At 41.0% G+C, this 27,332-nt stretch overlaps 1 protein-coding gene across 3 annotated transcripts in view; it reads right to left on the reverse strand.

Annotated features, from left to right (window-relative positions):
• The window catches only part of LOC310708276 (glypican-5-like), a 410,849-nt gene that overhangs the window by 245,256 nt on the left and 138,261 nt on the right, over positions 1-27,332 (reverse strand). For 2 of the 3 annotated variants that reach the window (XM_083506453.1, XM_083506452.1), the window contains exons 4-6: positions 10,541-10,674; positions 7,126-7,185; positions 4,955-5,080 (exon numbers count right to left, since the gene is read on the reverse strand). In XM_083506453.1, the coding sequence (XP_083362579.1) occupies positions 4,955-5,080; positions 7,126-7,185; positions 10,541-10,674 (320 nt within the window). The remainder of the gene's footprint in view (positions 1-4,954; positions 5,081-7,125; positions 7,186-10,540; positions 10,675-27,332) is intronic. The other variant, XM_083506454.1, reaches the window with a different exon arrangement.

Below are 27,332 nucleotides of genomic sequence, written 5' to 3' on the forward strand. Positions count from 1 at the left end.
ACTCTGAAAACATTTTGATGACCGTGGCAAACTAGAAACATTCAAAATACATTCCATGTTCCTGTCCCCCACCCCCTTAGAATCCACTGTGACTTGGTTTTTGAGGTAATGTATGCTGTAGGCTCAAGGAAACCACAATAATTCCTACAGCTGCGCTCCTCCCTTTGATTTTGACATCAAACTTAATCAGCTCTTAAAAAAATAAAGTCTCACAAACCCAAGCTATTGTTTTCATGTTATTCAAAAGTAGTTCTAAGATGATTCAGCTCCTAAGCATTCGCGTACCCTTCCCATGTAAAGTATGGGCCATGCAAAAGCAATTGGGCATCTCTATTGTGCTGTCATCAAAGTTCATTCAAAAATATTTGCCAGTGTCTGTATTGCACTGACTGATTGGACCTGGGAAGCTATCCTCCCCATAAGTGCCTCTTCCTAGCACATCTGGAGGTCATATACAACAGAGAAAAACTCAGAAGAGGGAACCCAACCATGCACTGAACACGGGTTGAGTTAATGGTGAAAATAAGATTTAAATCAAAGCCTACTCTAAGCCACAACACTACATTAAGCTCTCCTGCTTAAGGTAACAAGATCCAAACATTTAGAGTGGAAAAGGTTGAAATACAAACGTTCCTTCCCATAAACTCTGTATTTTTCTTTTAAATTATTACTATTATTATGGCTTCAAAACCAGTCTCCCAGCTGCTTCTTTCACAGTAGCAGCTGCCACTCCTGATTTAATGCATAATTCTAATTCAATACACGAATTTGTTCTGCAAAACTTAAACCACCCTATTTAATGACTGACATATTTTTATTATTTATAAATATTCTATCGTAATATTTAATGTCATGTTTATGTGGTGCATTATTTATAAAGTCTACATTTGTTTTTCCTAAAGAGCTAAGTATCAATTAGTGGATGCCATAAATAAATATTACTCACCTTGCAGACAACTTCTTGAAATGCAAGAAGGGGTAGGGAAATTAAAACCAGGACCCTTGCCAGTGTGTATGCTTGAGGAATCTCAGGGCTGAGTTCACAAGCAACTCATCCAACCGCATTAACATGGATGATCTACTTTCTGATTCACTACAGTGGTACCTTGGGTTACAGATGCTTCAGGTTACAGACTCCGCTAACCCAGAAATAGTACCTCGGCTTAAGAATTTGCTTCAGGTTGAGAACAGAAATCGCGGGGTGGTGGCAGCGGGAAGCCCCATTAGCTAAAGTGGTACCTCAGGTTAAGAACAGTTTCAGGTTAAGAACGGACCTGTAGAATGAATTGAGTTCTTAACCAGAGGTACCACTGTATTGGATTCAGAATTCCATCTACCAAATGCTACCAAACCCTCCACACAGAATGCAGAAAACTGATGTTTTTTTAAGGGAGCAAAGGGTCCTCACGCTGCAAGCCTTGATTAGAACAGGTTCTAAAATCTAGTTCTCAGGTTAGGGCCCCAATCCAGATCAGTGGATCTGGGTAGCTCAGTGCCGATAATTTGTGAAAATAAGACCCTGCACTCAAATGCATAGCTAAGGTCACACATAGCTTGGCCCAGACTGGACATTATTGGAGGAAGAATGGTGGACTAGATACCACTTGGGTCAGATTCAATCTATACTGGCTCTTTATACAGTCCTATCCCCCTCATTTTTGGCTTTGCCTGAAACATGCTGAGTTATATTGTTTTCAGTGCTTTTTCACTAGGTGTCACTTTGGTGCTACTTGGATTGCTGACAGCACTAAAGCAGCGGTACTTGAAAACCTTGAACCCTAAAAAGCAACTCTTCACAGATCCTCTGGCAGCATTCCCGCCAGATGTTTCACAGGAGATAAGGGGCTGATCCAGGATAATTTAGAGCACAATCGTGTAATTTATAGTACAATCCTGTTATCCAGTCAGCATCTTTACAGAAGAGGTGAGAAACCCCAAGCCTGGGGGCCAATTCTATCATCAAACCCTTACTATCTGGCTCATGGGCAGCAGCATAGCATTGTTTGCTGGTGCCCGGGGTGTTTGCCTGGCGGGGCAGGGTGTGGAGAGTGAACAGAACCCACTGTACTAGCTTAGCCCTTGCCACCCACGCTGCTGGGCAAATGCATACGGAGGGTTCATGGGGCCTGCTGTGCCTGCCTCACCACAAGAGCCAAATGGGGCCATGCTGTGCCGCCTGGCCAACCCATGCAGGAAGGAGCCTGGCTGGCCACTGCGGCCCGTGGCGGCTGAATCTCCTCAATGCTGGTTGGGTGGCCATTCAGCAAGGGGGTCAGGGGCATGGCAGTATGGCCAGGCCAGGTTCTGGGGTCCAGAGACCCCTGGCAGCAGGCAGGGTGGAAAGTGGATCCCTGTGTTGTACCCCCTCAATATTGTGCACCCAGGGCTGTGCGCCTGCCCCCCCACTACACCCCTCCTCGTAGGGCTCTCCTCGTGCCATACCCCGTCTCTCTAGGCTACAACTCACAAGCCCTGCTCTGCACCATCCTTGAGAGCTTTTGTTCAGACAGAACAGGTCCTTGGACTCTCCCTTGCCTGGAAGGAGGTATATGTTTTTGCATAAACCTCTGACTTTTGCATGGCTGGAATGTAGCTTACTGTACAAAAGTTAAGAATCAATTGTGCCACCTTTAATCCTTTGTTTTTTAATCAAAATGCCTCAGCAAAATGCATCCCACCTCACTCTCCCCCAGTCAAATCACCTTTCATGAAAGAGACTTTTCTCTTGGTGAGATACAGCTTCCTGCTAAGGTGAAAAGAACAATAAACGAATCTGAAGCAAACAAGCCTGCAAAGAATTCCTTAAGGATTTGTAAACAGAACACACAGCAAGAAAGCACACATAGAGAGTGCCAAGTACGAAGACTCAAAAGCTTTCCCCGCTGCGATGCCATCAGGGACAGAGATGATCTTTGCAAAAGTTGTGAAGGTCGCACAGTGTTTGCTACATTTATGTGGCTTATTTTATTGAGTTGGTGCAGATTTGGAATCACACCAAGCCAAGAACAGTTTCAGCATGAACTTTCAAGACACAGTAATCATCCAGGTTGTTTTGTCCTACTCAATGTCAGTACAGACACAGCATGACCTCCCAACTAGGTATAAGGAATGGGGTATCGTGCTTGCTCCTCAAGAAGAGCACCAAGCATCTGAGTGAGCAGCTGGTTGAGGCCCTGTCACTCATCAGGGTCCATCTGCCCCTGGGTTCTTGCTTTAAAAAATAATAATCAGGGCTGACCCTACATTGGGGAAGTGCAGGAAATGAGAATGTTGCTGACATCCAACCACCCAATTCTGTGTAGATTACTTGGAAAGCTGGCATTGCTGCCAGTGAATCTGTCAAGACCCACTGATAGGGGAGGGAGCCCAATCCTCCTTTGCTTCAATTTCCCTACCCTTCTGCTTCTGGATTTAACAAAAGTTAAGAGTTAGGTCTGCCTTAACTTTAATTATGGTCAATATTAATCTGGTTCTCTTTTCGTTTGCTAGTCAATTGTGGCTTCAAATAAGGGTCCATCAATAGCCACAGTTAAGGGATAGGCCATGTTGCACGTTATTGTTTCCTAAATAGACTCTGCCGATGAACAATTAAAGGGACATGTTTGCAGTCACTGACCCCTCTTCAGAACCATGGTTGACTGATTTGAGCCAGATGTAATTGTTGCTTATTTCTAGTAACATGTATATGTAGATTTTCAAATGTTTGTGAGCCACAGGGGTCCAATACCTATCACCACTTTGTTGTTGTTTAGTCATTTAGTCATGTCCGACTCTTCGTGACCCCATGGACCAGAGCACGCCAGGCACTCCTGTCTTCCACTGCCTCCCGCAGTTTGGTCAAACCCATGCTGGTAGCTTCGAGAACACTGTCCAACCATCTCATCCTCTGTCGTCCCCTTCTCCTTGTGCTCTCCAACTTTCCCAGCATCAGGGTCTTTTCCAGGGAGTCTTCTCTTCTCATGAGGTGGCCAAAGTAGTAGAGCCTCAGCTTCAGGATCTGTCCTTCCAGTGAGCACTCACCACATTACTTAAGGTTTAACGCTTCTGCTATAGCATTTTTTTAAAAAAAAAATATGCTGAATGTAGCCAAGAATCCAGGGCTATAAAACCAATTGTGAATATTCAAGTCTACACAGAATCACTACCATCACCATATGGAAGGGAATTACTAAAACCATCAGCTGCTCCTTCTTATCTACTCTGTTCCTAAGAATTTTTGCTCTATTTCTACCCATTGAACAAGAGGAAACTGAAAACAACTCTTCCAGTGGGATTCACCTAACTGTCTGTGGAATCCCTGTGCAAGGACTACTACTTGTGCAATGGGGTTGTCCCCCCTCCACCCCCCATCCTTGAAATTAGCTGGAGAACTCTCTAAACAGTGCACATTGGAAGGAGATCGGGCATCAACACTTGTGCAGATGGAAAGATTGGAAGAGTGCAGCATTTGATTCCACCCCTTGTCAGAATTGCAAAATAATGTGCAAAGTAGCAATGGTAGAATGGATTAAAAAGATCAGAGTGGCGAGGTACCACAGTCAAATGTTTGTTCTCATCAAGCCTCTCCACCTGCAATAATCAACCTACAGAGTGACCTCCACATGGCAGGTAAAATGTTCTTTCTAGCTCCAGTGCTATGATCCAAGAGGACTGGTAATGGCATCACATCCAATATTACATATTTAATCAACTTTCAGAAGTTATATTGCACCTCTGTAAGGCAGTACAAACTAGGCAGGAATTAAGTGTCACCTACCCAAGCCAGAAAGGCCTGGTGACAGACTCAGAATGACAAGTGTATGTAAGTGCTTTTGCCCAGTCCTCAACACACCGGTTGAAAGAAACTGACCTATATAAAGGGTTTTGTCCCAGTCCAGTAAGAAACAATCAGTATGCAGAAACAAATTCCCTCCATCGTGTCTACTCAGAGAGAGAACACCCCTCTCACAGTTACCTTTCTACAACATCCTCTCCGTTCCAGCAAGTTGAACTGTCTTTCATCACAAGATCACCATCACAGAGTCTTTCAGTTAAAGAGGCATAGAGTGTTCTGGATCGTTTCATGTAGTTGATGAATTCCCTAGAAATGAAAAACATAATGTTAGCAATGCAACACCAACAGGAGCACATTTAACATTCTAGGCAACTTCATAATCTTAATACGGTGTTCATTCTTATACTTCGTCCCAGCTCTGTCTAACTATTCTACTGAGTTAGCAATACATGAGCAAACACATGTACTGAAATCCCAAAGGGTCATTCTTGTATGAATAGCATCTTGGTATGTGTGTGAAAGAGAGAAGTGGCAAAGCAGAGAAGAGGGTGATGCCTCGCCTTCCCTACCACTTTCCCCATTGAAAAGTTCCTGCTTCAAGTCAATTTCCTCAGTCACCAAGTTGCAAACCAAACCTTCCCCATTTTCAAGTGTGTCCTGGAGAACACAGAAAAGACCCAGGTGGTGGTTACAGCAAGGTTTTTGCCTTTGGAATGGATAATATTTCTGCTGAAGAGCCATCCAATGAAATTCTAAGAGTAGAGTCTAGTCTAGATTTGTATAAGATACCACCTATCAAAAATCCAGGCATCCTAGTACTTCCTTCATTTAAATTATGGTGTCTCAAACTTGGATCTCCAGCTGTTTTGGGATTACATCTCCCACCATCCCTAGCTAGCAGGACCAGCGGTCAAGGATGACAGGGATTGTAGTCCAAAAACAGTTGGAGACCCAAGTTTGAGAAATCCTGATTTTAATTCTAACATCAAGGAGAGAAACAACTGAATAACAGTTGCTGGAAACTTCAGGAGGAAAGAGTCCTCTTGGCCACTGTGAGAACAGGATGCCGGACTAAATGGGCCATTGACCTGGTGTCATGGAGCCAGCAGGGAACGCTCCGGAGTTGGAGGAGGGGAGAGCAGGGAGCCGGTAGAAGAGGCAGGACTGAGAGAGGGTGGAGCGGAAGGGGAGGCCACTCAGGCGGAGGTAAGTCTCCCTGATGTTAGAGAACAGCAACACCCCTCTACCAGCTCAGGCACAGAGGGAGAGGGAACACCCGTTCCGTCAGCCCAGGACAGGAGGGGGTTAAAACGCAGAGAACAACGTAGACATTTGGGATTGTCCAAGCTGCTTTGCTGGAGGAGGAGCAGGAAGTTCCCACTCCCGGGATCTGCTACGGATGATTCGGACGTTTGAAGCGATGCTCTGTACCTTGTAAATAATGTACAATAAAAACTGTAACTACAACTCTGATTGAGCAGGGGGATTTATTGCGAAGGACTCACCAAAGCTCACCAAACCATCACACCTGGTCTAACAGTTTTTTTTAATATTCTTATGTAACTGACTATTTCCAGAACACAAAGTCCTAGGTATTTTCCAGACGCCTAGCCCTTACCATGAAGACAATCGCATTCTTAGCATACAGAGGATGATCCAGTCTTTGTGTGCCTCAATCTCACCATAGCTGCAAGAGGATTTCCATACCACTGGCCTCATCCTGAGCCACTCTTCCTCCCTACAAGTCCAGGTGCAAGAACTACTGGACATGTAGGAGGAGGAGTTGGATCATGCACACAAGTGCAATTATTGCCATTTTCTCCAGATACAGATAAAAGGCCAATTCTAGCTTAGGAGCGGCAGGCAAAAGTGAGATTTTAGTAGTGAAAAGTCTGCATGTTAGGATAGGAATGTACAAACTCCCTTTTAATACTGAACACAAAATTGAAATGCATACTTAGTTTTGAAGAGTGATATATGAATTTTCAGTATAGAAACAAAAAGCCTTGACTGAAAAATATGATTGAAACTTCAGATTGGAGCTAAAAAGTATTCAAATTTCATTGTCTATGTTACCCATTGTAGAGTAAGGAGAACATTTTCTGGTATGTCTTTAAACAGTAGACACCTTATTTTAAAATGATATTTGAGCCAAAAGTTTCAGTATTTCCCCCCTCTTAATAACATGGTTCTTCTAGATGGTTGCATTTGAGTTAAGAAATTAATATTAGAGGCATTTTATGGTAATACTGAACAAAACCTTGTACTCTTAAAACGAAAGCAAGAGCCTTGAGGTTTGGACAGCTCATTTAAAATGAGACAAAAACATGTCAGCTTCTTTTCATTCTTACCGGGCCATTTTTTTCAAACTTCTGGATTTGTCATTCTTTGAAGCTTTCAGAGGCAGAGAACTGGAGTGGGCCAGGGAGAATAGTCAGAAGGCGGGGAAGAGGAGTGGGGAAGCAGGAATTCAGGCAAAGAAAGAAAAAGAAATGAGAAACAAAAAGTAATAAATTATTTGAAAGAAAAGATAATCAAGAACATGCACAGGATTAAACCAGAGAAGCACAAATGCAAATAAAAAAATATGCTCCAGCAAATAAAATATGCTCCAACCTATATATTAAAATATAATAATAAAGGGACAGTCCACCCACAGTTTAGTTCTGGGTAGATTGTGCTCTGTGCTTGAGGATTTGAACTTTACTCTAAAACATGTTAAAAGAAATTTATCCTTTTTTTTAAATGGATACCATTACAAAATGAAGGTTCAAAATGCTGAAAATAAATCTCCTGAATTTATCTCCAAATGTCACATTAAGAAAAGTTATTGCATACATGTGAGAACAGAGCAGGACAAATGATTTGTAGATGAGAAGAAGCACATGTGAAAGTGCTTGAGATGGAAAAGCATTCCTTCTCAGGGGAACAAAACACTTATTTCCACAGGGAAAAGAAACAAAGAAAAGATCATTGCCCCTTCAGGGATATTGGAAGGGTAAGGTTAAGTGAGTAACTAAATCCATATCTGCTTGTTTTAGTTTACATCATTTGCGAAGTGATGTAGCTCAGTGGAAGAGAACCTGCTTTGTATGCAAAAAGTCCTGGGTTCATTCCCAGGTGTATCTAGGTGAATTTTTGGAGAAAATATCTCTGACTGAAACCTTGGAGAACCCATACCCATCTTTGTAGACAATACTGAAGCAGATGGACCAATGTTTGTATATGTTCCTTATATTCCTATGAAATCCCTATAAAGGAGTTTGGATTTGATATCCCGCTTTATCACTACCCGAAGGAGTCTCAAAGCGGCTAACATTCTCCTTTCCCTTCCTCCCCCACAACAAACACTCTGTGAGGTAAGTGGGGCTGAGAGACTTCGGAGAAGTGTGACTGGCCCAAGGTCACCCAGCAGCTGCATGTGGAGGAGCGGGGAAGCGAACCCGGTTCACCAGATTACGAGTCTACCGCTCTTAACCACTACACCACACTGGCTCTTAAGGGCTTCATTTGAGTTATAAGAACCTTCCTGAAACTTTAGATCACTGACATATTTTAACTCAGAAGGTCCTATGGGAAATCTTATGAAATGTGGGTGTTTGTAATGGTCTAGTGTATGTCCTTATATTGTTTAAGTTTAAAATAGAGCACCACAGGTAGTAGAAATACAGTAAAATCTTGACATTCTATTACCTCAGCTGTTTCCTTCTCCAACCGCTCTGCTTTTAAACAAGGTGCATTTACAGACTATGTTTAGTAGCAGAATTTATTAATGTGGATCCCAGATAGGATAGCCAATACCATCTATATGTAGGCTCCTTGTATGAGTGACTGCTCCTGCGATTCTAAAATGTTTCAGTATTGCTCATTTTGAGACTTCCAAAGAAAATTGTATTTCCAGGGTCCGTTCATTTCTGAGTTGTGTTTGGTAAAGAAAAACAAAAGAATACCACTAACATCTGCCGAATAGGCATAGCATCGCATGTACATGCAGAGATAAGAAGAACTGAAATACCATGCAGTTTCTGAGCAAGCTTTAGTCATGCCAGTGTCATCGACAGAGAAACAAGTTTCACAAAGTTCAAAAGATATGGGAAGAGGAAAATAAATTTAGATGGCGATAAAACAGAACACCATTACTTTGAGCAAACATCAGCTACAGGAAACAGAGTGGGGGGGAATGGGGTGGAAGGAAGAAATGCTTACCAATCTGGAACAGATTACATCACAATCTTGGTAGAAAAAGAAGGCTGTTCTAATATTTTATTCTATAGCTGTATGCTGGTCACCAGTTAGTCATTAGGACTGCCTACAGTGTCGGCTGACTTCAGCCCCAACTGGAATTTGTAGCTGCTCAACTACTTTATGTTACTCTAGATCTTGAATTTGCAAATGAGCATTCATAAGAGTTCCTTGCATCAAAAGGGAACTGCCTACAGGAACTTTGCAATAAAGGACATCATGTTGCTTGTTAAGGTATCTGAAGTTGGTTGGAGTGTATTGGTCTAATAAGCTACAAATTAACACCTGAATTTCTGCACGAACTCATTATCATTTTAGATGGGTCTGATTCAGAGTTAGAATGAAGTAAGGCTGCTCACATGGGCTTTAACTGGTATACTGGTAATTGATATATTATTTCCACCAAACAGCTGAAGAACAATTTATTGTGTATTCAGGTATTTTTTTAGCTGCTTGAACACTAGAGACAAATAAAACATTTTGGTGCAGATTATATTGCTCCGCTCAGAAAATTCATATGAATACTTCTGGATTCTCTTATGGGTTAAATTAACTTGTTATGGAGTAACAAAAAACAACAGGGGACCAGAGAATCTGCCTTTTGTTTCAATTAATCAACGCTTTCCATTAGTGGACAAGGGAGCAGAACTCAGCTCTAGGAATCGTTGGATCCATCCCAACAATGCTATATGGGTAAATGCTTCTTGCTCACCAGCCATGATGTTAAAATTTGGCCATATACTGCTGCAGTGCAAAACATAACCTGCTCTTTCTCTTCAGTTAGGTTGTAACAGTAAGTAAGTACATAAGGTAAAGGTAAAGGGACCCCTGACCGTTAAGTCCAGTCGTGGACGACTCTGGGGTTGCAGCGCTTATCTCCCTTTACTGGCTGAGGGAGCTGGTGTTTGTCCGTGGACAGCTTCTGGGTCGTGTGCCAAGCATGACTAAGTCACTTCTGGCGAACCAGAGCAGTGCACGGAAACGCCATTTACCTTCCCGCCGGAGCGGTACCTATTTATCTACTTGCATTTCGACGTGCTTTCAAATTACTAGGTTGGCAGGGACTAGGCAGAGCAATGGGAGCCCACCCCATCACAGGGATTCGAACCACCGACCTTGTGATCAGCAAGCCTTAGGCTCAGTGGTTTAGACCACAGCGCCACCCGCATGCAAAGTACATAATATTTGCTAATACCAGGAGTGTGGAACCTATAGCTCTCCAGAAGTTGTTGGCCTCCAATTTCCATCAGTCGCAGTCAGTATGGTCCATGGTTAGGGATGATGGGAGTTGTAGCCCTCCATATGTTTTGAACTACAAATTCCCCATGTGTAACTTGAAGCATTTAATCTAGATTTCTAAATAGGACCAGTTTCATATAAACATGCTTAGTGAATATGTAATGGAAGTGAGTACTGAAAAGCCCAATTCTGGTTTCAGAAGTTTTTTTCATATTTTTAAAATGGTGCATTTTGGGGAAACTCCAGTTTCAAATTTATGAGAAAAAATTGTTGCATCAGGGTTACCTCCTTTTACTGCTTAGAGTATTTGAGTGTGTCATTGTCAGAGCCTGTGTCTCAGTTACTTCCTTTGCTTGAACTATGTTGTCTGGTAAAGGTCTCACTTCTTTTTCTTCAGGCTGTCCACACACTTTATCTACCTGCAATAAAACGGAGGGAGAGAAAATGATTACATGGTAAGAACTAGCAGGCATGCTTAGCATCAAAGCTCCAACAGTGGAGAATCTACATGAGAAGGACTATGGGATGGAGATGGAGTATCAGGCTAGCCATGCATTTATTCATTTGTGTATTTATATGCATTATCTCTATGTGTCGTCCATATGAGAACACACATCCACCTGTGGTTTGTCTGCAACAAAGAACAAGCACTTGCACGGGGCATGTGCAATGTAGGAATTGCAAGAGGCAATGCACGCATTTCCATCAGATTGCACAACACATGTATCAGAGAAGGGTTTGTGTGAGTTGTAGGACCAGCTCCTGCATGTAGCCATGGTGTGAAATGACCCTAAAGCAGGCATAGGCAAACTTAGCCCTCCTGGTGTTTTGAGACTACAATTCCCATCATCCTAGACCACTGGTCCTGTTAGCTAGGCATGATGGGAGTTGTAGTCCCAAAACATCTGGAGGGCCAAGTTTGCCAATGACTGCCCTAAAGGGCTGAATGCAGATAGTACAGCGGTGATGAAATTATTCCAATTCACTGTAAAGGAGCTTGCTTATATTTCCAGAATACTTCTGAAACTTAATAAGCTATTAAAATTTAGTATCAAAATAGAAAGTAGAAGTAGAGCAGTATTATAACAAACTATGTAATAATAATAATATTAATAATAACAACAACTATTGTGGTTGTGGTTGTTGTTGTTGTTGTTAATTAATTTATTTATTTATACCCCACCCATCTGGCTGAGTTTCCCCAGCTACTCTGGGCATCTTCCACCTAAACATTAAAATACAATAATTCAACAAATATTAAAAACTTCCCTAAACAGGGCTGCCTTCAAATGTCTTCTAAAAGTCAGATAGTTGCTTATTTCCTTGACATCTGATGGGAGGGCAGGCACCACTACCGAGAAGGCCCTCTGCCTGGTTCCCTGTAACCTCACTTCTCGCAATGAGGGAACCACCAGAAGGCCCTCGCAGCTGGACCTCAGTGTCCGGGCAGAATGATGGGGGTGGAGATGCTCCTTCAGGTATACTGGGCCGAGGCCATTTAGGGCTTTAAAGGTCAGCACCAACACTTCGAATTGTGCCCGGTATCGTACTGGGAGCCAATGTAGCTCTCTCAAGACCGGTGTTATGTGGTCTTTGCAGCCGCATTGGCGGCCGGTGTTATGTGGTCTAGCTGCCGCATTCTGGATTAGTTGTAGTTTCCGGGTCACCTTCAAAGGTAGCCCCACATTGATCATTATGTGCTGGCTTGCAAGAGCAATCTTTTCATATCTATCACCTAGGGGTTTGAGATATCAGCCATGTGGGCTGGAGGAGGTCCTCTTTTTTAAAAAGTGGTTGTGATGTTGCAGTGGCACGCCTTTAGAAGCCCTGCCAGTTGTGCTAAGAATGAAAATGGATAAACATCATCATATGTACCATGTATCAAAAATCAGGAATTTCAGGGGAGCCCCAAGGTTTGAAGAAGTACTGAAAAAACTGCTTGGAGAGAAATAGAAAATTGTGTGGGAGGCAAAACAAAACAAAAGTATTCAGCGCCTGCAATGATTATATCTAGCTGAAAGGATGGAAGGCACCTACAATTCAGTTAAATTAAAAACAAAACAAAAAAAGCAATAAACAATGCAGCAATTCTAAAACTAAAGGCCAATGACAACCCCACTGAATACATTGCACAACATGAACTGACTGGAAATGATCAGTAACACAAATGATTACAATTAAAGCTTAGCCAAGCCCTATTGCTACATACTAATTTGTTTACTTCTGCTTTTTTAGTTGAATTGCATGTGATTCCTTGAAACACACATGACTTAGTCCATAAATTATTTATCATAAACACTTCAGTGTGCTGTTTTCTTCTTCTTATAACTTTCACAATAATAATGGTAATGTTATAAGGAGGTATGAAGCAGAAAGATCCCACTGTCCCAAAAGAAAAACTCAATAATTTCGTAGAGATTATGGTGATGGACATCTCTCACCATCCCTGGCAACTGACCAGGCCTGATCTGGAAGGCCATAGGTTCCCCATTCCTCTGCCTTATCGTCCAAAAAACATATAATTAAGAGTTGCAGAAACATTAGCTGAAACAAACAGAATTAGAGTTTTGGCTGGCCGACCTATTAATTAAAGCTTGCAGCTGTACATTTTGCAGTGTGTTACTGAAATGATATACTACCGACCCATTTTTGTGTGTAATAATTATCAATAATTTGGCACCCATAGAGATGTGAATTCTAGAGTTGTGCATACACACCCCATCTGATTTAGCTCCTCAGATATGGGACCTGATTTAACATCTCGTATTGGACCCACTCTGACCTGGGATGACCTGAACCAATCCTGACCCCAACTTGAATTTGGGACCTTGCAAAGCACTCTAATTTTTAACCTTAAAACTGGCATGGGGTGGGGCAAAAAGGAGGCAAAGAAAGCAACTCTCATCTGCATTGTTTCCTTCTCCCCCCTCCAGACTGCATGTTTTTAATCAACGTTTTAAACACTAATTAAACATGTGGTCAGCTGTGGGTGGGGAGAAGTCACCAACCATGTATTTCTTTAGGGTTTAAAACCATGATTAAAGAGGTCCCTCCCCCAATTTAAATGAATAATGGTATGGAAATATTTCAAATAAATAAAGTGAATGCAATGTATCAATAATAAAAGTGATAAGTAATGGTGAAGTCTAAAGGTGAATGCAGCATTACCGTAATTCCTATCATGGAATATTGTTTTACAGCACCATATATTTTCCTTGGCTATTTTGTTTTCCATACCAATAGCTGGTTGATAACTGGTAAGTATAGCCTATCAGTCTCAGTGGTACGCCTGTCTTTCTTAATTCAAGAAGTTTACATACATGAAGCATTGTGCAATTATTACAAATGATCACTATTTCAACAGCTTCACACCAAAAAGGAGAAAAAAAAGATCCCCTCATTTGTCCATTCTCACAGCTTGAGAGACCCAACAGATTCGGATCATATTTAATATGTCTATAATCAAATGCAGAGGAAAAAAACTATCTCCTTCTAAACCTGGAAATCTCTTATCTCCCTAAATCTTCAGATCCTTTACTCTCTGTTCAGAGACATCTCCGATTTCTGAAAGGGAGACATTTTTCAGGGGCGAATCTAGCTTGCAGAGAGTTGAAAAGGTATTTTAAATTATTGCAGACATTTTGCAAGTACTCAATGTAATTCCAGGCGTGGTGTATTAAAAAAATAAATAAATCCCAGCAGTGTGGCAAGATGATCTTTTGAACTGACTCACTGCTTCATGTGACCTGAAGACGCTTAAAAGGATAATGGCTATCTGTGCAAAGATACCCTTAAGATCAAGTACTAATCATTCTTGACTGTCAACTCCTACCTTGTTAGCGGTGACGTTTGGCTTTGGATATTGACAATCAGCAAAGGTTTGTGCCTAAGGGTATAATTACCATAGTCCAGTAAATAAAAGGGGAATCTATTGGGAATCAATCCAATAAATCCTTTTAAAAGCTCTCAAAAATATTAGGTAACTCTTTAGAAAGATAGCATAAGAAGAAATCAATTTAAAAGATTTCCATTTTAATTCAATTTCCATTTTGGAAATTAATTATATTAGGCCAGAGATGTGCTGGGAGCTCATGTTCTCTTAGCTGGAATAAAAAAATAAAAATATTATCAAAGTATGGCTGAAGCTTTTTTCTTTCTTTCTAAGTCATGTCCTCTTGTAAAACACATATAAAGAAACATGAGAACAGTCTTCACAATACTGAGTAAAATAGTAATTAATCTAAATATGGCTAATAGAAAGCATGCACAACCAAAGCTCTTTAATTTAAAAAGGTTTTAAAAATCTATAGCTTTTCCCTATACAGGGAGAAGTCAGCCAAAACATTTTTTATTTTATTTTTTGGCATGCATTTGTGGGTATTGTTTTCCAAATGGGATTTTGATCCCTACAGTCTGATTTAACTTTTTAAAATGATGTTTTAATGTGACTGTGATTATTTTTGTTTCCTTATTATAAAAATGTACAAAGAAAAATGCTTGAAGATTTTAACGGAAGGCTGGGTTAAAAATACTGAAATTAATACATCCCACATATTTTACTTGGCACATTCTTCTGTGAATCATTTAATTTTGCAACACGGTATTTTGAAGCTGTGAAGTTGGATAAGAGATAAATAAAATATTAACCTATGTTGGTATTATGACTCTGTCTGGTTGTGCACTACTCCACCCCACATAACAAGATTTTTTTGCCTTGCTCACTGCCTCATCACTTCCCTCAGCAGACATAGACCAATTTACAAGGTCAGTTGAGCTGAGTTTCTCTCTCATGACTTTGAGCCAGAATACGAAACCAGGATCAAAACTGGTTTTCGTATCCTGGTTTGTAAACCAAGATTAAACCACAGCTTCCCAGTTCAGTTGCTATGGAAAGCAATGGCTTTGCAAATCGTAGAAGTTGTCTGTTATGGCATACAAGAGGAGGGAGGGGTTGTGGAAGCACAATGCTTGCATTAGACCAAAATAGTTATGCCTGAACTAACTCAGTATCTCTCTGTTACTTGATAGCTTGCCTAAATTGGCAGGTACCTCATTCAAACAACAGGAAAGCTTAATTGGCCAGCCAAGAAATCACATGCTAGCTATATTTATTAGTCCTCAACATGTCAGCAAATGGCTTATTCCCAATTTGCCCATTTGAAAACCTAAATATCTAAGCGTGTAATTTGCCTATGACTCACACCCATTGTCATAAGGCTGCTTCAGAAGCAGACAATGATAATATTATTTTTACCTTAACTCTAATTCAAATGCATTTTTATTCATATGCACCTATTTTTATTGGGTTTTATTATTTTATAACAATATTTTATTATCTTTGGCATGGGTGAAGATGAAAATACTCCCTTACTATTAAGTCCTTATCTTCACAAGACACCGACCTATCCCTTGAGTAAACTACAGCCTAATTTAGAAAAATCTGAGACATTTTAACTGCATTTATGTATACATTAGGTACTCAGTTGATGACATATATGGTATTCAGTAGCAGTGTGCCTGTCTGTGTTAACTGCAATAACTTATTGATTTGACCCAAAGGTCAGCATTTAGGAAACAAGAAAGATGACACCTTCTCTTTTCTTCTGAGGAACTTGTGGACTATGAATGCAGGCAATCTGTCCCTTCCTGTCATCATGCCATAAAATGTCATCCCTCCCTCCCCACTCTCTAAATATGCATGCAAACAAAACCATCACAAGTCATCACATAAAGCTTTTAAACACCATTCAATTCCCATGTGAATTGAAAACTACTTCATTTTGATTGAATTTCCCACAGTCAATGCAACTTATATTCTGAAACTATAGATTTCTTACTATTTCTGAAATACATATACCCTTTGAAACCTTCTGCTGTCCACACCTTTCAACTCTGTCCCCTGTCACTCTCTACTGGAAGGCTGATTAGTACTAATAGGAATATTTTAGGTAGCATTTCTGCTGTTGCAGATGAAAATCTCCATTTTTTTTTTTCAATAATTAAATTATCTTATGCTAGATTTCAGCCTCCAATGACTTGTGAAAGTACTCTCCACTTTTTAAATACTTCAAGCAATAGTCAAGTAATGATTTGGCATGACAACTTTTTTAAAATAAAAAAGGTACTTTCCCCACTAGGAACAAGCGAGTCATCACACAGACAATTAAATATGGCTATGCAAAGATGCCCCTGGAGTGTCTGCCCAGCTCTGAACCTGCTGTTGCCTTCCCCATTTGTGACAGCAATGCTGCTGCTGCTGGTTATTGCCATGATAATAATATTATAATAATTTATTATTTATACCCCCCCAAAAAATCTGGCTGGGTTTCCCCAGCCACTCTGGGCAGCTTCCAACAAAAGATTAAAAATACATTAAAACATCAGTCATTAGAAACTTCCCTAAACAGGGCTGCCTTCAGATCTCTTCTAAAGGTCAGATAGTTGTTTATTTCTTTGACATCTGATGGAAGGGCATTCCACAGTGCGGGTACCACTACCAAGAAGGCATCATGCCTGGTTCCCTGTAACCTCACTTCTCACAGTGAGGGAACCACCAGAAGGCCCTCAGCACTGGATCTCAGTGTCCATGTTGAACAATGGGGGTGGAGATGCTCCTTCAGGTATATAGGGCCGAGGCCATTTAGGGCTTTAAAGGTCAGCACCAACACTTTGAATTGTGCTCACACCTGCCTCTGCCTCACTGTGTGAGCCGCTGCTGAGTCAGTGTGAGGCCTCAGTGGCATGAATTAGGAAGTGTGAGGGTTCAGCCACTATGCTTGTGCTGCTGGCACACCACCTGGAGCTAAGCCATGGCTTGGCTTAGTGCTGCATCCAAACTCAGAAAGGAGTCAAACTCTTCTCAACATTCTGTGTACAGGGTTGGCATATTATGTGCTGATGCAGAACAGGCTTTCTCTGTTGTGGCATGTAGAAATGTTCTCTTCTTGGAGGTCTAGCTGGTACCAACTGTGGCATCTTTATGGCAGCAGCTTGAAGCCCATTTATTTTCCCAAGCTTTCTGTGACTGAAATAATTTTATGAAACCATCCCACAGCATTCAGTTTTTATCTGGATTATATTACCGGTGTCTATCTGCTCGGTGTTTAGCATATTATTGAGACATGCTTTGCATATTTGATTTCATATGTTTGTAACCCACATTGGGGTTGGCAAAAAAGAGGGGTGAAGTAGACATTTCCTAAATAAATATATAATATATTTAGAAACTGGTCTTACCTGTTCCTGACTCCCTAACCCCCCCCCCCACCCACCTTCAGATGCTTCTATAGATTACTCTATGTATGCAAAGAGTCTCAACTAGCATAAATTCCAGGATAATTTAATTTTTTACCTGCTGGAAATACTGGCTCTTTGCTTGAATTAATACTAAAAAGCAATATACCACTAGAATGAATCATTCATCCCTATGCTGATGCACTTACACAAATGCACAAGCATAATATGCTGTTATCTGAATTACATTACTATAATATAGTTCACTTTATAAATTAACTTAACAAGAACCAAGAGGGATTAGATCATGAATCTTAAATAGTCTCATTCCACAATAGCAGCACTAAGAGAAGATTGTCTCCATTCCGATCCTTTACTGGTCTGTGGGCTTCACTTTCCAGCTTCCATACAGCCTTAGACAGGTATGTTTCTCCTGGTGGGATGAGAGGGAGAACAGGGATATCCTAGCTAGCTCTCTCTGCCCTGTCCACCCCCCACTACCTTCCATGAACTGGAAGGCAACCTTCCACAGTGGGGAGAATGTTGTACTCATGGAGACAGCACCACATGGTTTAAAGCTCTGTGTGATATCAGCTCTATATGGTGTGGAGAGCCTCTACAAGTATACAGGCTTCTTGCTCCAGGCGTTTGCCCTCCCATGTGTGAAAGGCAAAGTTGGGAGGGCACAAATCCAACAAACAGTCTGGAACAAAAAGGGAAGGGCAGGTAAGAAACAGCCAGCCAGGGTTTTATCAAGATTAGGATGACAGGAGACAAGGGAGTTTGGTAGTGGGTCTTTCAGGACTCTGGACAGAGCCCAGGAAGTGGACAACAACTTGTTTCGACTAGTGCTACTTCTCAACTGAGCTGTTTTATAGTCCGTAAACCTGACCACATGTCACCGGCTCCACCCACTTGCTGAGCAGCGTGGAGACCTACATTTTTGGTCTTGTGTCTCGAATGAGCTTGTGCTGGGCAAGCTGCCTGTGTTTGTGTCTCAGCTCCATGGAGTGTGAGCCTCTTAGAGGCGAATATGCTTGACTCTTGCTGGCTTGGGCCCAGTGCCTCCTCAATCAGTACCTCAGCCTCTGTGTTCAAGTTACTGCTGGACTCTGAGGTCATGACCAAAGGCAGTAGGACCAAACAACAGGGAAACAACAGAAGTGATAGAGATAGGTAGTGTGTCTCTGGTTTCCCTCATGTGATTCTATGGACATGGGAAGAACAGCTAGGATTTCTAGTTTCAAACGAATTTCTAAAACAAGAACTCCTCAGCACAGCTTCCAGTTGCTTAACATTATTTGAATCTGTTTCCTTTCCAAATTATTAGAGCACATGTGTATTAATTTTTAAGTGTTTGTTATCATTGTGCTTATTATTCTATCAAGCTTCTTTGTGTGAGGTGTTCTACTGACGCATCCCTGCACTACTACAGGTTGGTAAAACAATACCAAAATCTAAAATAAAATATTGATGCAACCATATGTACAAACCACAAGATTTGTTTTCTGTGGTTTTCTTATCTATACACACAACTTCGCATGTGAATCAATAAAATGCTTCACAAAAAGTATTGTTATGCAAACATATATATGGCTGAAATGAAAGCAGCAACAAAAGGAACATGAACAAAAAATGGATTTTTATTGTTTTAAAGGAAACAATCAAGATTTCTAATGGATTTGACTCCACTTTAGAAATAAGGCCAGGTAATTCAGAACTCCAAACTTGAGGGAGGAAAATGTGATTTGGATAATGTCAGAACATCCCTCAAAAGGACTCCATGGAATTTTCTTTTCAAGACTCAAGGAATTATTGATTACTTGAAACTGAACAAAATCACAACTCATGTGAAAGTTCTAGAGATGAATAGATATTTAACTACCCATATTTTATATGCCCATCACACAGTCTTAAAACCCCCAGCATTACAACCTACCTAAGTTGATAGGTTATAGGTTTCTCCTGTCCTGTTATCTAGTGCCTCTGATACATATGTATTAAGAATATTCCTGGAAACTTTCCTACTGCAAATAAATGATACGCATATTCATTTCATGCCCACAATAACAGACCGATGCATTTTAAGAGTGTCACAACAATCTGTAGCCTGTTGGATCTATGAAGATGTCTGACCTTCCAGAAATGGGCATGGAATTCTTGGCTTGTTCAGGAAGTAGACAGTGTGGCCGTGACATTTTCAACTACTGCAGTCCATTTCTGTTTGTCATGAGATAATCACAAGTCATCATCTCATGCCCAGGGTGGGTGAGACTGTTGTGTGACTGCATATAATATAGGAGTTTGCAGAAATCACATAAAATAACTTTACTTTCATTTTGGCATGAGAGGAGCAGCTCTGTCCAACAAATGACATTTCCTTTTCTTTGAGCTGCAGAAAGGTGCCTTTTCTTTTCTTTCTTTTTTAAAAAAGATAGCAAGAGTATGAATATTGTGTTACAATCCTTTGTACGCTGCCTTCCGACATGAAACCTTTAAAGCAAAGTGTAAGCATCTAGAAGTTATCCCACAATATGGGGACTGAAGAAACCACAGGATTCTGTGAGTTAAATTTGTTTTTAGAGAGCTTCAGGTCATCCTTTCTGACAATATTAACTTTCAGTGGAATGTTTTTCAGTGTATACCTTCCACCACTGCCACAAAGAGAGTTATCTGCTTTAAAAAATGAAGAAGGGAGAGTGGCAGAGACAGGGTAGAGTAGTTCTGAATCTAAAGCTCTTCAACTTTTAGCTAGTTCATTGACCTGAAGTGAGATACCAGCAATGAGCAGTTGTAGAACATTTGGGTACAAGTGTCAACTTACACTATCTTACACTATATGTTTTGGCTATTCCACATCAAACAGAAAGCAACTCTGATTTGTCTTCACAGGCCATTATTATGTTTCTCATTTTCCTACAGACCCACAAAAAACCTACATAAAAATGAAGTGCAGATAAGCAAAACTGTGTCATATGGACCCAGTTGCACATGGGCCTGCCTTTAAAAATGGTTTGCACTTAGTTCAGAAACTTTGCCCAACTTTGCCCACCACCCCCAAAACCCTTCTGTGTCCGGATTTTCACTTTTTTGAAATATGGCAATCCTACATACTATGCCAGAACGTTAGCTCCACTGGCTCAAAGTCTGTTGCTGCATAAAAAATAAAGTGCTTGTTTTAAGCTAGAAGGGAAACATTAACAGCTTAGGACCAGGCTACAAGGAGCATCCTCTGGTTTCCTATTGTGCTCCCTGAACACTTAAGATTCTCTTTCGAGCTGCTGTTGCAGGTGCTTCTGCAAAGTAAATTGAGATGGGTGTCTGCCAAAGCAGATCTTCCTCAATTGGCTGAAAACCTTTTTACTCACCCTGATTTTTCAAATCTGGTTTGTTTTTATGCTTTCTCTGTTATAAGAAAATTCTGTCTTTTATTGTTTGTTTTAATTGTTTTAATTATTATATATTGTATATTTTAACACTGTTTCATTTTCAGGTCACCCAGGGAATATTTCTTGATGGCAGCTGTATCATTTTTTTTTATTATTTCGTTCATTCATTGAATTTATGTACCGCCCTATACATAAAGATCTCACAGAACAAAATCAAAATATAAAACCACAAAATAGATAATCAAAATAAAAACAACAACCCAATAACCTCCCCCCAACCCCCTCCCCATTTTAAAAGGGCATAGGATGTCAATCCAATCAACCAAAGGCTTGGTTGAAAAGGAACGTTTTTGCTTGGCGTCTGAAGGTGTATAATGAAGGTGCCAAGTGAACTTCCCTGGGGAGAGCATTCCACAGACGGGGAGCCACGGCAGAGAAGGCCCATTCTCGTGTTGCCACCCTTCGGACCTCTTGAGAAGGAGGCACACGAAGGAGGGCCTCAGAAGATGATTGCAGTGTCCACATTGGTTCACATGGGAAGAGCTGGTCCTTGAGGTATTACGGTCCCTTTAAAAAGAATCACTGAAAGTTTTAAACACAGGTGAAAAGACTTTCAAGTGTGGTTGGACTACAACTCCCATTATCCATTACCATTGGTCATGCTGGCTGGGCCTGATGGAGGCTGAAAACGTCTGAAAAAGCCACAAATTCTTTCAGACCAGGTTTAAAAGGAGCATAATGTCCAATGGCACTGGTAAAAGGCAGCCATACACCCTGATCTTTGCCATATTTACTCAAAATAAGTTTTGATGAGTTTCCATGAACTTACTCCCAGCCCATGTAAGTATGCTTGGGTTGCAGTCATGGGTGCCAAAATGTAAGGGCTCTTGGGTAGGCAAAGTATATTTTTCCTCAACATATATATTGCAATGGTAGCAATATTTTTTAAAACCCTAAGAAATATTTTAATATAGAATCCTTGTAATAATTGAAAAGAAGAGTAAATGTAAAACATGCCAAGCCTTGTTATTTTTTAAGTCTGAATTGCCTTTAGGGTAGCAAATGAAAACTCAGAAATGTAAAATATGAAAGTAATAAAACACACAATTGCTCAGAACTTGATAATGATCTTTTTTGGGGGGAAATCTGTGGATTTCTGGTGACCTTTGATGATGAATCTGAGCATTGCATTTAGTTGAATGTATTTGAAATGAAACCTAAAATAAAAACAGCTGTTGGAAGAACATGCATGACAAACCTTTTCATTGGGAAAAAATGCTGCTTTGGAGCTATTTTGTTTTGGCTTATTCTAACTAGACTGGCATTCAGCGAATTTGATTCAATACCAGACCATTTACAGTAGCTGTTAGTGGCATCCAATAAAGCCAACTGGATTGTCAAACATCTCAAAATGACATTGTCAGAGCCAATTCCACCCAAGCAAGACTTATATTGCCCAATAAGTTTGGAGTACATTTTTTAAAATGTCATTTAGCTGTGTTGGCTCCCTAAAATGCCATTTAGCTTTGTTGGAGCCTAGGAGTTATGCAGTGGTTATAGACAGACAGTGTTTTAACCAATAACAATCCTTGCTATTCAAAAAGCAGAGACAACTCTGAGCCACTAAAGCTCTCTTCAGAAATTACAGTGGTTCCTCGGGTTACATAGGCTTCAAGTTACAGACTCCGCTAACCCAGAAATAGTACCTCAGGTTAAGAACTTTGCTTCTGGATGAGAACAGAAATCGTGCTCCAGCGGTGTGGCAGCAGCAGGAGGCCCCATTAGCTAAAGTGGTACCTCAGGTTAAGAACAGTTTCAGGTTAAGAACAGACCTCCAGAACGAGTTAAGTTCTTAACCCAAGGTACCACTGTAATTCAAAGAATGTGCAGAGGGAAAGCAGGGCTGTGCAAGTTGGCCCCACCCCCTCAGTCTTCTGGCTCCACCTCCAGACCTTCACACATTGAGCAGAAGGTCTGAGGAGGGAACTGAACCACATTCAGCTGGACATATGTCTCTTTAGACCAAGAATGGGATAGTGCTATGTAGAAGTGGGCTCCAGGTGAACCTTGGAAGATGTGAGCAAGCTTTGAAGAAGGAGAGAGTTGACTTTATTAGATTCAGAGATGAGGAAGATGCTTATAATTGATTGCCAATGCTGGAAATATCTAAATAACATGACTGACTGGAATGTGCTCTGACATCCTATAATTAGGGAGGGTCAGAGAATCCCAACAAAAATGGAAAAGGAAGCAGAAATTGCTGTGGTCTGGAACAGAAATCAGTCAAATGACTATGACTGGTCTTCATTCATATCACTGCCTTTTCAGTCAACAATTGATACCTACTGATTTTTTTCCACATTATCTTGACATTTCTTTTACACCGAAATGAATGAAAAATACATAAGTTATGCAAATGGTGGCACACGTGACGTAACTTATGTTAAATAGTGGCCAGCAAGCTAAATGTCATGGTATTTGGCAGAAACCAAACTGCAGCAGAGCAAAAGCAGCACTGATTGGAAAGAATACAGATCAGACGAGAAAATGCTGCCTCCTTACACCCCCAGCTCAATATTTTAATGGGGGGTGGAGTGGGGGAGATCAGCAGCATAATGTGTCCTTTTGAAAACAAAACAAGTTTCTTTTCTGCAACCTTTTCGTTTTCAACAAAAACCTGAAACATCTGAGTGGTACATTTATAGTTTCTTGGATGACAGCTCCAAATTTAAACATTCCTTTGTTCAGGGCCTGTACAGAATCTTCCTTCAGCCCATATATCACTACCCCATTTCAGGAATTTATGGCACACGAAGATAGACTGTAGGGATTGCACAAATTACCTGAAATGCTTCCTTATGAGAACAATGAAAGAAAACTGCTATAAGGCCAAATCTTAAAGCAGGCACAACGGAGCAGTTGAATAATTGTGCCAGCGTTATTTTAACAACAGTAGTTACACTTTTTTATTCAATATTTGCCCTGAAATGGCCATTTCTGCATTGCTCAATAGCTGACTCAAATTCCTGACCCCACAGTTGGCCTATAGTCAGGAACCCCTGGAAATCTCCTCCCTCCACAGTTACTGATAGTAAAAAAGAGCTTCCCCTGGTGCCTGCAATTGCCATAAGTGGAGAATCGGCTGGGTTTAAAGATGGATTAAAATTCTACTCTCCACACAGGCTGTAGTCCCAATCCAGATCATGCCAGGATGCTTCCTTTTGCGTATGAAAAAGACATATATAGCTACAGGCTATGAATTAAACTGAATGTGTTTGACACTGAATGTGTTTGACACTGAAGGCTCATTCACAATTGCATTCGTCTCTCTGCTTCCCCCAGGAAAAACTGCTCTTTACCACTGAATCAAACCAAACGTCAAGTCGGGCTTTCCACACATTTACATTTGCTACAATCCAGCAGTAAAGAGCAGGTTTTCCCAGGGAAAGTGGCAAGGCAAGTGGGAAACATCCAGTGGCTAGAAAGTACGGGACAAGCAGAAAACTCTTCAACCCGCGCTTTCTAGACAAGCGAAATGTGGATGAGCCCCAGGCCAATGGGATTGTGCCTGTTTCACTAGGATTGACAAGCTGGCTCTTTCAAGTATCAGAACATGACTGCCCAAATCAGGTCTCCTGAAGGTATTTCTAAGAGATTGGGCTTCTCCATTGGGATTTTGGACTTTTTTTTCTAGCTGTGCAATTGTTTGAATCTAGGCATGAACTTTTTTCAAACCTACCATATTTTTCCATGTACAACACACCCCCATGTATAAGACACAACCCTATTTTTGGGAATTCAAACTTAAGAAAATGGGGGGAGATTGCCCAGAGTTGTTCAGCGTTTTTTTGTGGAGAATGATTGAGCTTTTTTTAGGGGGGATATTGCCGAAAACTGCTCACCCTTCTAACCTGCGCTACTGTGCACGCACCAAAAAAACCCACCACCTATCAGATGTTCCCTCACCGCCATAAGCCGCTAATCACCCACCCCACTGATGCAGAAACAGCAAATAGACACCAGCCCTTGTCACAGCCACCAATAACACCACTGAACCAACCAATCCCACAAGTGGCGTAGCGTGGGTTGTCAGCACCCGGGGCAAGGCAAGTAATCTGCACCCCCTAACCCATGGATATGCGCCCCCTAACCCGTGGATTTGCGCCCCCTAACCTAAATAAAAAAACATTATTTTTTTGGGGGGAAACATCGTCTAATACACGGAAAAGTACGGTATCTTCTGATCCCTCAGATATGGGCTCCCATTTCCTCCTTCATAACAGTCACAGCAGCCCTTGCCTGACACATACACTGGAACTGGAACAGGAATGTTTTTGAATGCAGAAATTTCTTGAGCAAACAAGGAGGTTGTAGCATTTTATTATCAAATTCACTGGACCATGTTTTCCTATTCGTTTCACTCAGTGTTGGCAAGCAACTTTCCAAGAAGTTAACATGGGATGTTCCTCATTTACTGCTTTTCAGTTTAGCTGAGCATCTGAATATCTGGGAACCTCACCACAGCCCAGCGGAGAGCAAGACAAAGACTTGTCATTAACACAACAACAGCGGGAGGCATACATCAAAGACTTGCAAAATATGGCCACTCATTTCCATCCACCTTGGCCCCAAAACAAAATGCTAAAGCAGTTCCAAATGTTTGAATCTTCTCTCTAGCGTGGAAAGCAAAACAACAACCAAGAAGAGTCTTCCTCTTGCTACAGTCTGAACACTGCCCATTTCTGACTAGACTGTGCACTGTGTTGCCTTTGCAGGCTTATCAGATCCAAATGGCACATGCTAGTGGCAAATATGCAAAAACCATCTCAAGAAAATCTTCACTCTTATGCATCTTGGATTTATGAGCTCCCAATTGTAGATCAAGTGAGGTCATAAATCCCACATGTTTATAAATAAAGTAATGGTACCCTTTAGTGAGCTATGTTTTTGAATTTACAAGCTTCAGTTTCTCCCTTAGGTCCCATTGCAATTTCTGTCCAGGAGTGTAATCCTGATTACAGATGGGCATCACGCTTCTATAAACTTGATGCTGGCAAAAGTATTCTCTTGGCAGACCTCGGCGCCTTGTTCTGATCCAACCATAAAGCTTTATGAAGAACATTGTGTTAAAATGGAATGGTGTGATGACAACTTGCATTCTCAGGGGGGTGGGGAATGGATGTAGAAGAGTAATATAAAAAATATAGGAAAATACTACATGTCTTCCCCTAAAAGAATCCTGAAAACCATTCCACTAAGAGAACAAGAAATGTGTTAGAGATGTCCAGGCTTCTTAGGGTCACCTGATGAGCATGAATGATTATTATAGCTTTTTAAATTTTGGAATAGCTGTGCTTTTGGATTGTGAAGCCCTTTGGGTGATAAAGCTGACAAGATTGTTGCCATCTGTCCTGAGCACATGAGACAGGGCATAGCAATACATAATGAAATGTTTAGTGGAATGCTAAAACCCAAAGTAAATATTCTACCATTGTTGCTAAACAAAACCTAATATTGCACTGAGAAATAAGAATTATCATTTTCTATAGCTTAGAAAAAATGCTGAGATGTGTAAAGCCTTGGGAATAAAAATATTTTGAAGGCTGGTTATGTGACTTTCCACCTTTCTTTGCTACATTACACAACTATCCAAGATAATGTACAGTGGTACCTCGGGTTAAGTACTTAATTCGTTCCGGAGGTCCGTTCTTAACCTGAAACTGTTCTTAACCTGAAGCACCATTTTAGCTAATGGGGCCTCCTGCTGCCGCCACACGATTTCTGTTCTCATCCTGAAGCAAAATTCTTAATCTGAAGCACTGTTTCTGGGTTAGCGGAGTCTGTAACCTGAAGCGTATGTAACCTGAGGTACCACTGTATATATAAATCAGAGATGAGCCAAAATTTCTCAGAAGATTTTTTTTCTGAAAAAAGTTCTGAGATTTTTCTTTTTTCTCACCTCCCCAAAAGAAGGTCATTATGCCTAGTTTTTTTTCTAATATTCTCTATCATTATTATTTATTTATTTTTGGCAGCAGCCACCATTTCTTCCTCTTTACACACACACAGAGAGGGGGCGGAGAGTACCCTGGAATGACACTAGGCCTGGAGTACTGGAGGATGCAAAATTGTGGTCAGGGTGCAGGCATCAGTGCACCAGCAAAGGCCCTCAAACAAAACACCACCTTGGGGAAGGGAGGGGAAGAAAGAATCTGTCTACTACCATTGCTGCTGGTGAGTCTCATCCCTGATAAACTGCTGGAGAAGTTCTCCTCCCCATGGAGAAATCTGGTGTCCTCACAGAAGCGTGAAGGACCTTGAGGGACAACTTGTGCAGCACTCTAATATAAATAGGCCCAGCAAACTTGAAAGTACAAACAGAAAGGAAACAAGGCCTGTTTTGGAAAATTTAGCAAAAGTGTGTTAAGTGTGAAATAAACAAGCTCATATCTCCT

The sequence above is a fragment of the Podarcis liolepis genome (genome assembly GCF_965112155.1).
Source record: "Podarcis liolepis genome assembly, chromosome: 5".
NCBI lineage: Eukaryota > Metazoa > Chordata > Lepidosauria > Squamata > Lacertidae > Podarcis > Podarcis liolepis.